This window comes from Argiope bruennichi, chromosome 7 (assembly GCF_947563725.1).
Source record: "Argiope bruennichi chromosome 7, qqArgBrue1.1, whole genome shotgun sequence".
NCBI classification, from domain to species: Eukaryota; Metazoa; Arthropoda; class Arachnida; order Araneae; family Araneidae; genus Argiope; species Argiope bruennichi.
The window spans coordinates 108,202,041-108,212,982 of NC_079157.1; the positions used below are offsets into that span (position 1 = coordinate 108,202,041).

The window sequence follows — 10,942 nt, forward strand, 5'->3', positions numbered from 1 at the left end:
CATGTTTTATTTATTTTGTATATGTATATCAGGGGGGGGGGAAACAAAGCACTAATGTTATGGATAACTTTTTTTGAGAAGAGGGGGGGGGGAAGATATCATTGCACAAATCTACGAAGACCGTCCTCGAAGTTTCTGCTTATTAAAAATGGAATATAAATATAATTAAACTCTCAAAGGAAAAAAAAGGCAGAAAATAAAAATACTTTTAGTAGGTTTGCTGTACTCTTCATGTGAAATTTCACTTCATCAAAACTCTTTTTCGAATAATGAAATGAGGATGTACTTTACTAACTAAAATTGAAAGATTGCGTTTTTGATTTCCAGCTAATGATGTTGGCTTATAGTATGATGTGCTGTAGTTTATTCTGTAACTAAGCATGTTATATGATGTAAGAATTCTTGTAAAGCGAAAGCACCAAGGAAACATAATGGCAATTTGCAGTATTGAAGCAACGATAATATAGCACTTTGAGAGATACCAGAGCAGTTGGCAGTAATCTGAGGTTTGAGGAAAGATTATAATACGCTTTAAAAATTAAAAATTAGTCTCAAACTCGAAAAATTTCCAATTATCCACAGTCTTTCATAATGAAAATTTTAAAAGACAACAACCACGATTTAATAAAAGATGAGTTTTACTCACATATAAAAAAAAGAAGTACAAATTACTTTGTACAAATCTGAACCAACAAGCATTAAATACAGATAAATGTACTACAAATCTTAGATCAAATTTATTATTCATTAATTCACAATTGCATGTGCAGGTTTTCTGCTGCAAATAAAAATTGTTCAAAAACATTTGCGTTTCAATCTATTCTAGATCATTTTTAGAATATCCACGGTTAGTAGACTACCCAATTTCTCAGTTAATTGAGAGTTAACTGTATTCGTTGCAAAACAATTCATGTTCATAAAATTTTCATTTTAATATTTTTAGTTTCGTTGCTTGTTAAAAGTATTTTTACGAAGCAACGATTTAATTCAACATTTTTTTTACATAATGTTAATCAAGTGTTGATGCTTAGTTGTAGAAATCTGTACAGAAAACCTTTTATTAGGAATGGCAAGCAATCGATTTTTTTTTATTTATTTTTTTTTTTTTTGTAATTACATAACATCTGATATTTCTTTAGAGAAAGATAAGTAAATTACACAACTGGAGTCTATAATTTATCATTTGCGAAAAGTTTTCTTTATTTTAAATCTACATACATGGAAGAAAATGAAATAGGATAACGAACAATTTATCATTAGAGAAAAAGTTCAGTTTAATGCAGCAGTTTAGTTAATGTCATTAAATATTTTAACTAACCCACTTATATAACTCTTCCACATTATTTAGCAATCTGCTAAAAGAATATGGCGTTGGTTTTTTAGTGAATCCAGCAAACTGTTACTAGATCGAAATTTGAATAAAAGATCATGGAATACTGGATATTTAACATTTTTTGTGTTCACAGATTAACATTGTTTATTAGGAAATTATACAGGTTTAGTTTTTTACATAATGTGTTCTTTTAACTAAGGCTAGATGACAGAACTCAAATACACATAACAGTAGTCAATTTATTTAATCAGCTTTTAACATAAAATATGAAAATATTACCAATAAAAATATGTTCAATTTCCATGTAAGAATTCTCGCCTAATTTCAGTTTCGATTATCATCAAACATAATGATGAAATTACAGATTTTTTCGCACGAAAATGCAGCTTTGATAATTTAGAGAACAAGAAAAGGGCAATATAACATCGTTTTCTAACTCCAGGAAGAATATTTTATGCTTTCAGTTCAATAAAGATATTTATAAAATTTAAAAGTAATTTTTTTTACGTTACAGAATTAAAAATTAAGAAGAAAATTTTGACGCGTTTAAATGTCTCAAAATCGTATAAGTCAAAATAATTTTTAAAAAAAGAAAGGAAAAAAAAAAAGAATAGGTCACCTTATTCGAAGGTCAATTAAAAATACCAAACAACATAATTAAAAAATTTGTAAGCTTTCACATTTTCAAAGCCATTAAAAAAAGATGTTTAAAGGATTTATCAGGAATATCGTTAGCGAGATCTGTATATTTATAAACAATGATATATAATAACAGATAAAAACTGAAGAAAATTGATAAGATGGTGTAAAATGATAGTCATAAACATCCCTTAATTTTATTATCTAAAAAAAATACTATGAAGGCCATTTAAATATTAATAATAACGAACTTAGGCGGACCTTAACTGAAAAAGTTTTTGACCAATATTTTCTGAAAAGATAAATATTTTAAATATCGTTTGACATTTAAAATATATTAACTACAGAGAAAAGTGAAGTTTCGTAAAACTTGAAAAATGTTTCCGCAATATAAGAAAGATTTTTAAATAACTACCTGCACAATATGAAAATGGTATCTATATATAATTTAACAAGATTTGCAAACTTTATAATCAGTTGATGGACAGGAAATATAGAAATGAATTGATAAATTGGTATTTTTTTGTAATACTCAGAACAAAATACCCTCATCATCCAAGTGAATCATGTCAAGCATTTTCAATTGAAAACAGGAACCAGACAATTATGCACCAAAAACTTTGTTAAATGATTATAAAATAGAACATATAGATAAAACATATTAAGTAAAATAGATAAAAATTAGATGCTAAAGTATTATTAATTGTTTGCGTATATAACACTACCATTTTTTAATTCATTTATTAATAAAAGGCAAGAAAAATCAATATTATATCTTGATAAAATAATATATTTTAAATTACTAATAAATACATATGACTAAGTAAATATTTTTCAAGATATTTAAATCTTGCTGAAGGTTATATATTGTCTTTTAGATTATAAGAGTTAACAACCAAATTTCCAAGATCACTTTGTACATACTATTAAGTTATAATTAGATCATGAATATATAAATGTTATTGAAAAATATCATTTATAACGCTTATTGTCTTTTGTATGTTTGAATTGTACAGTGCTGTCAACGAAGCACAAGGAAAACTGATAGCTTAAAAACTACTAAGAAATAATTATTTTTATACGACGTGAAACAAGTATGATTTTCCTCAGGTAAACATCAAGCGCTTTGTATTTAGTTGATATTGATGAAATTAATTCTGATAAATAGGCATCAAATTATCTATTTCAGCGTATTTTTTCATCTAGGATATGATTCTGAATGGAAAGATATCAGATAATCCCTACGAGATCGGAATATAAATAAAATTTGAAAATTCTTGTCAATAGAAAATAAAAATTACCCATATAGTGAAAGTCCAAAGCTTTTAATATTATTATCATCAAATAAAGATATCTATGAATTCAACTAAGATACAAAAACCAAATACAATATCAGTGTCAATTCAAAATATAAAATTTTTTGAATATCTCGTTTGCATAGAATAAATACTTCTGATTTATAAAACAAAATACTGTTGTACAATCAGAACTACCAAACATTTAAAAAAATTTCTTACCAAATAATGAAATTTTTAAACTAAAAGTCTTATGAAAACCCAATAATGGGGGGAAAAAGCATGAGAAGCAAAACAAGAAGAATTAATTTAAAAAAAACTCTTAATTGCAAAATATTTCTAAGAATTGTTAAATAAAATCATTGCCAAAATACTAAGATTTCAAATCAAAGACAAATTGGTAAGCTGTTTGCGACATAAAGTGATCTTGAACATTTGATAGAATGAATCGCTTAAGATTACGCCAACAAATTTACAAACATGTCTACATTCAAAGTTATTTAAGATTTTAAGAAACTATGATTAGGAGGAAACAAATCTGACCTCCAAACCTACCCTCTCGTCTCATCCCCATCTTGAGGCATTTCTTGAGCCGACAGTACTGGCACTGGTTCCGGTGGTGTTGGTCGATGGGGCAGTTCCTGTTGCCCCTGCATGTGTAGGTGAGGTTCCTGCGGACAGACCTCTTGAAGAAGGACTTGCAGCCCTCGCATGTGAACTGGCCGTAGTGCTTCCCGCTGGATTTGTCACCGCAGACGACACATTCAATTTGCTGCTGACCCTGACTGTTTTTGTCCGAACTAGAAGGGGTGGCTGACTGAGGGGGTGGGGCTATGTCCGGAGGGTCAGTGGTTGTAGGGTCACGCCAGGGCGTCACGGCCAAGGACATCGGTGGGCTGGTAGCGGTGGTTGTGGTTCCCGGGCGACGCTCGAACCCGCCCTGGGTCGGTCCGTTCCAAGGATTGGTCAGCAAGGGATGGAAGGCCCCCAACTGCAGGGCTCCCGGAACCGTTGGGGACGGTCCAGGGGTCGCGGTCCACTCCGGGATCAACAGCTTTTGGCCTTTCGGGAGGCCGGCCACGAGGCACGCCCTTTACACAACACAGAGAAAAAAAGAAAGGAAAACTCTACCCCGACCGAAAGTTCAAGAGTTGTGCTGAAACTAGATCTAACCAAAGAGCATTGGTAATAATGCAATGGATTACACCACACGAAGACTCAAGAAAGTTCAAATTTCAAGTCCAGTCAAATAAATCTTTTTTTCGATTTTCTGCACCAACAGGCAGATACTCAAGAATGCACCAAACAATCAAAAGGCTGTCAATTCTCAAGAATTGATGCGCTTGCTGCTGTTTAAGATTAGTAAGTTTGATTGTTTTCTTGAAACAACACCAGGAGAAATCAACAAGCTCGAAATGATACTAGCTCTTTAAAGAATTCGGCATTGCTTTTGGTGATTTCCCGGCAATATGAGTTGATGAAAGGTCTTAGGAAAATAATCCAGATTGTCAAGTCACAAAAAACTTCTCCATTGTTTTATATTTTCAATAATTTAACACAGGTAAAGGAGATATACTACGTATAGTTAAAGGAAGAAAATTGCAAGAACTGTCCTGTTTATCGAGTCCTGACAACCATCTTCATTATTTGTCTAATTTCGGAAAAAAGTAGTGTCACAATGTTTAATTTATGTAATTTAGTGTCTTCTTAGTTACACTTTTCAAAGTCTTGCTAAAAAAAAAAAAAAATACTAAGTCTTTACGGCCATTTCAAGGAATACTTTTTCTAATAAAAAACAATCCGTGAAACGAAAAAAGTGCACTAAGTCCTTTTGGCACTTTTCCGATCTACCCACTCGAAGAACTCTAGAACACAACAAAACCACACTCTTCGCTCAGACGATCCGTCCGTCAACAAAAAAACAGCGGACCCGGCTCCGTCGACGTGGTTGACTCGCTCTCTGCTGATCCGTAATTTTGGCGACCCGTCGCGCCGAGCGGCGAGATCTCAACTGCTCGTGGCCCCGGTTCTGAACTATGACACCCAACAAAGAACGCCACTCGTGGTTGCCAAGACGACGGACTTCCCTATAAGGATAACGTGGAAGGGGAGGTGGGGTCATTAAAGTTCAAGCAGAGCTATTAGCGGCGCGATAATCCAGCGGTTCGTGCCCTTCGTGCTCTGCCATTGGTCGAGGTGGGCGGTATCCTTGCGCGTCCAATCGACGGAGGTCGTGCTGCGGTTCTACGAGAGCACGTGCACTCTTGCACCCGCCACGCGCTCTTGGCTCGATTTCGGGCGACGGGTTGGCGGTCGGGGCAGGTCGCCAAGGTGAACGGCGATTTCTCGCCAAGCATTTCAGACGAGAGAGACGGATGTCAACGGATAGGTAAACACAACGCTGAATCGCTTCCGTTAATGTTAAGATTCTTTGTCCGACCACTTTCTGGCATGCAAACGAATGAGGTAATCTTCCGTTATGCACGTAAGAAGAAATAAATGTAAAGCATAATTAAATATTCATCAAAAGTTGCTGCTTAACTTATAAAAATAATCATTTTTTATAACCTAAATAACAAAAGTTCGATTCGTATCCATTATGTATTAGCAACACTGGTAGCGAAAATTTAAAGATATGTGTTATTTTTCTATTTCATGATTCTTAAAAATTAATTTGTATAAAATAATTTAATAGTTATAGTGAATGCAAGTAGTTAATAGTTTATTTAGATAGATTAATACTATAAAATTTCTGCTATTATTAAAAATGAACGAGCGTGTGTTGGCACCCTGCAGGCCAGAACGTTAGACTTAAAACTAATAAATTTGGAAAGTGTTACAATGGAAAATGAGAATTCCTTAGAGCATTTTTTTTAAATTTTAGTTTATTAAAAATAACGGAAATTTTTTGAATTTTTCCACTTACTGTAGAAAATATTATATCACAAAAAAAGATTTTTCTACCACTTTAAAATCTAAAAAAATTATTTTATAATAATACCAATTCAAAATCATGCAATTTTTTTATTGAATCATAAATATATTCCGACAATAGATTGCATTGTTATACTGAAATGCAAACTTTTTTTTTGTTCCATCAAATATTTAATCTTAATTTTTTTCAATTCCTACTATTAGTTCATCCACTCTCTCCCTCTCTCTATATATATCTTGTTCAAATTTTCAATCGTTAATAAAATACTTTTTATTCATCCACTCAAGTTCAAATACATTTTTTTAAAACTTGTAGTGGATGACACTTGATGTTAATACAGTTTTTTTTTAATTTTAAATAATTAAATTTGTGCAGTAATTTCTATTTGCTCGCCAAGTTTGTCACAAATTTTGTAATTATTTAATAAAAAGTAACTAAAATAAAAAAAAAATTATTGACCTAAGTAGGAATTGATTTAAAAAATTTTGTTTTATATATTACTTGTTTTTATTGATGAAAGCTAAAGAAAAATTCTTTTCTAATATATGTACAGTTTATATGACGAATAAGAAAGTGCGAACGAAAGTGACACTAAAGTTAAAAAAATAGATAAACCGGTTCGATTTTTGATTTGATTTGATTAAATGTTCCGTTTCATTGAAGTTGAGTACCTGGATTTTACAATTATATAACAGGCCTGACTTTGAAATATTTGTTAAATATTAATTCCAACATTAAATTATTAAACGTATTCAAAATCGTGGTTATTAGCATAAAATAATGATTTATAAATTAACTGCACAAATAACATTTTATCTATTTAAGCATTTCGTATATAATATTGGGCTACTTTCTAAAAATGTGGCAAAATTCTCTCTCTCTCTCTCTTTTTTTTTTTTTTTGTTTCGTTTTAGAATTATTTTTACTTAATAATATGCGAAGTAAAAGAAGAGGAGATAATATAATTATCAAAAAGTTCGACGTCGATATTCTGATAAATTCCCAGGAACCGTGAGTAAAGGTAATCGAATTGCATTCATCAGTCTCTAAGCATTATAGCTTAAAAAAGTGCTAAACAGATGAAATTTGGCAAGCGTTTTTTCATTTTAATTCTAGATTTTTACTAAATTTTAGACTGTCAATGGGGAATCTCTACACCTGTGTAGATGTAAAAACAAAAAACTCGAAAATTCACCAAGGTAGATGAAATTAAACTCATACTTTTTATTAACCGAATTTTAGACGTATATTTAATTATTGGTCGAATCCATTACCGGGTTAATTGAGTCTCGGTGCTCCTTTGTGCGTATAAGATCAAAATCCTAAAAACATATCGCAGTAAATAGAAATTTAAATCGTTTCTTATCATCAATATAAATATGTATATTATTAGAAATATATTTATTACGTGATATCGACATCAACGTGATAGATCTGTGAAAAATGCTGGATTAACTCAATGGGGTGGGGAATGATGTTCCAAATGTATGTTCTGTATTCTTAACCATACGATGGATGTTAAAAAAAAATATTTATCCTATTGTACAATAGAATACAGTCGATGTAAGAACACCCAATCTGGTTATTTTATTCATTCTTATCCTGTTACTAAGCCCGGACTAAGCTCTGTTGGGCCCCTTAGACATATAAAATCTCAGGGGGCCCGGTATTCGCACCCCAAATTCCAAAATCATATATTTTTGTAGATTTTAATTTCTCTGTAAGAAGTTTTAAGAAGCATTAAATTTTGAAAACTAATAACTTCAAACACAGCAAAAATGAATTGCTTGTCATTTTTTCAGTAAGCTAACTTTATTATCTCGTCTGAAAAAAATAATTCGAAATTCATGAATCAATTAAATGGTCCCCCAATAGTTACTTCTCGACTGCACGCTAATAAAATTGCCATAGATTTGCAATTTAAAAATGACCAGGCTTAAAAAAATATTTATGATGAAATTCATAAAAAAAAATTACCGGTTTTGAACGCATTAGATGTTACATTTTATGTATATTACACGAAATCTGCCGTAACATCCTAGAATGGAACATTTCAAATGCTTAGGCAGCTTCATATTCTCAGGGAAATACCCGCTCCTCTAGTTGTGCCATCTCTCTGAAACAATTTAATACCTTGACTGTCTTGGGAGTCACCGGTGATTGGCGAATCTATATAAACTGCATTGTAAGAAATTCAGTGAGGCAGTCAATATGTTAAACAATCTTTCTTTAGATGGGTACTTCGGATCTGGATGTTAGTAAATCAAATCTTTTAATTTAACATGCATTTTACAAAAGTATCCAGTATGATACGGAGGGCACTAAGAAATTATTCGACTAGCAGAAAAAATAAAACACATGAATATTAGTAATAAGAATGATTAAGAATATTTATGTTGGCGTTCGTAATACTGAGTGGCCGTATTCGAAAATGTTGAATAACTAAAAGCAAACTATTTTGAATGTTTTTTTTCCATAAGATTCGCTTAAAGCACGCGGAAAGTTGGATTCTAAATGATAAAAGGCAAAACGCAGTGGAATTAAGTTGAAAATTTGTATCCAAAATATCAACCGACAAATCTAAACATCCGTCTGTTTCCGATTTCTTATGCGGGCGACCTCTTGGAAACAAGTTAATTTCACACATCGTCTTTGCAGGTTAAGGAGATGAATTGTTGCCAAATGCGAACATCCAGATCCCAATTCATCGCACGGCAAGACCACGTTGATACAATCGCATCTTTGCTGTGGTTGAGTGGCCACAAATTGCGCGCTCCATTGAGCGTGCCCATTCAGCAGGCACAGTGCGTGGGCAGTGTGCGAGTGAGAGTGGTCATCACCCTGATGTCATCTTTCTTGACCACTTCGACCCTCTCGGGCGACCGGAAGCTGGCCGGGACACGCATTTCCGTTGCATCGCTTCCGTAAATGGAAGTTCTCAGCACCGAAGGACCGTGCTGGTGTGAATGGAGGTTTTGAATATAGCATTGTGCGACTAATGGTTCTCAACGTGGTATTGAAATCAATACACATGAATGGTTCGATATATGTGAAAGAGACTATCGAAGATACGTGAGCAAGTTTTGAGTTAGCTGTTTGCGGGGTTTGAATTGGAATTTCTTTGTACGATCCTTTCATATAATGGAACCATTTTGAGGTATTATAAATCAGGAATGTTAATTTCTCAGAGACATATATCGAAGCAGACAATTTCTGTGATTGAAAAGAGGTTATTTTCAATAGTAATAATAATAATCTTTTTTCTTTCCTAGTTTCTCATTTGAGAATTTGATATATGAAAAAGAAACAATTCCTCTATGAAAGATGTTTAACGAATTTTGCTTTAGTTGAGTGTGAAACTTGATTAACTGCAAGAACCAAATTCTTTCTTAAAGGCAAAGATTTCTAAAACGATATTTTTTATATTTAAGTGTGAAGGTCACTTATATATTTGCAGAATAGCTTTTCTAGTTTCTGGTAAGCGCAGCATAGACGAAGTATTATTATCCTCTAAAAATTCGAACTCGAGTTTGAAAAGCACATTTTGATATTATGTCCGTCTATGAAAACAACAATTCAAAAACTTTTTGAGCTAGATGGTTGAAATTTGGTGCATGGAATTACGACCAGCTAAGTAGATTTCTATTAAATTCTGAACGGGAACCATTCACAAGAAGTCTGTGTCTCTGAGTGTCCCAGTACAAATGAAAATAGATAAATATTTTTAATAAATAGATAAAAATAGATAAAATAGCTAAATAGATAAAAAATTTTAAACAAATTTAGCATCTAAAATATGGACACTTATAAAATGTTCGAGTTCGTCAAACTGTTGACTGTATATCGGTCTGTATTTTCAGAAGCTTGTGAACGCACTAATTCTAAATGGGAATGGCTTGCATAAAATTTGATATGTGATTTTGCAATTACAATTGTGATACTGTGCCAAATATTGGTTTCAATCGGCCAGCAAAAAAAAGAGTCCAAAATACACGTTCGTGCAATTGATTCAATAAAAAAAATGTTAAATTCATACCAAATATCACAAGATATTTCGTAACAATTGTTCACCACAGACATAATCCAAGGCCCCCAATTTCGTGCGGAGGAAGGAAAATGCGACCTCTATTGGAGTATATGCGAGAAAGTTTCGGAGAGACCATTTCAGTTGGTTTCAGACGACTTTTGGTTTCGTAATCAATGCACATGAATGATTCGACATTATGTAAAAATGGCTATTCTTCACCAAAGGGTGGAGTGAGAGTTGTATTGAATGTGTGTGGGGCTTGAATGAAATTTCGTTGTTAAATTCCATCATAGAACAATTTTTATATATAATTACTATTCGGCTTGGCTTGGGATACATTTTAATTCTTTACTGGTTATAATTAACCTTATTTGCCTTTTTCTAGACTAAAATCTATTATATTGTCCTCGCCCTTCCAATAATGCCGGTTACTTGCCCTTAACCCTTTAAAGGGTCATTTTTTTCTAGTCATTATGTTAAAATATTTTTAGGCTTGAAATTAAAATAAGAAAAGGGATTCATTCAGCTTATTAGATAAATTTAATTTGATTCATTAATTTGGTTAATTAATAATTAAGTAACAAATTAAGACACATCATTTTGTGTAAGATAAAGAACTGAAGCCTCTAAGTTTCTGACTTACTAAAAAAATGTGTCAGAACTGATACCAACCTACATAATTTCATACAGAGATTGATAAATTTGGTGGGAAG

The 10,942-nt window shown here is 32.3% G+C and overlaps 1 protein-coding gene across 2 annotated transcripts in view; it reads right to left on the minus strand.

Moving 5' to 3' along the window:
- LOC129975220 (nuclear receptor subfamily 2 group F member 1-A-like) overlaps positions 1-5,495 on the minus strand; it is a 110,468-nt gene extending 104,973 nt beyond the window's left edge. The window contains exon 1 of one of the 2 annotated variants that reach the window (XM_056088217.1): positions 3,811-5,495. In XM_056088217.1, the coding sequence (XP_055944192.1) occupies positions 3,811-4,156 (346 nt within the window). In that variant the 5' untranslated portion in view covers positions 4,157-5,495. The remainder of the gene's footprint in view (positions 1-3,810) is intronic. The other variant, XM_056088218.1, reaches the window with a different exon arrangement.
- Between the last annotated feature and the right edge of the window lie 5,447 nt (positions 5,496-10,942).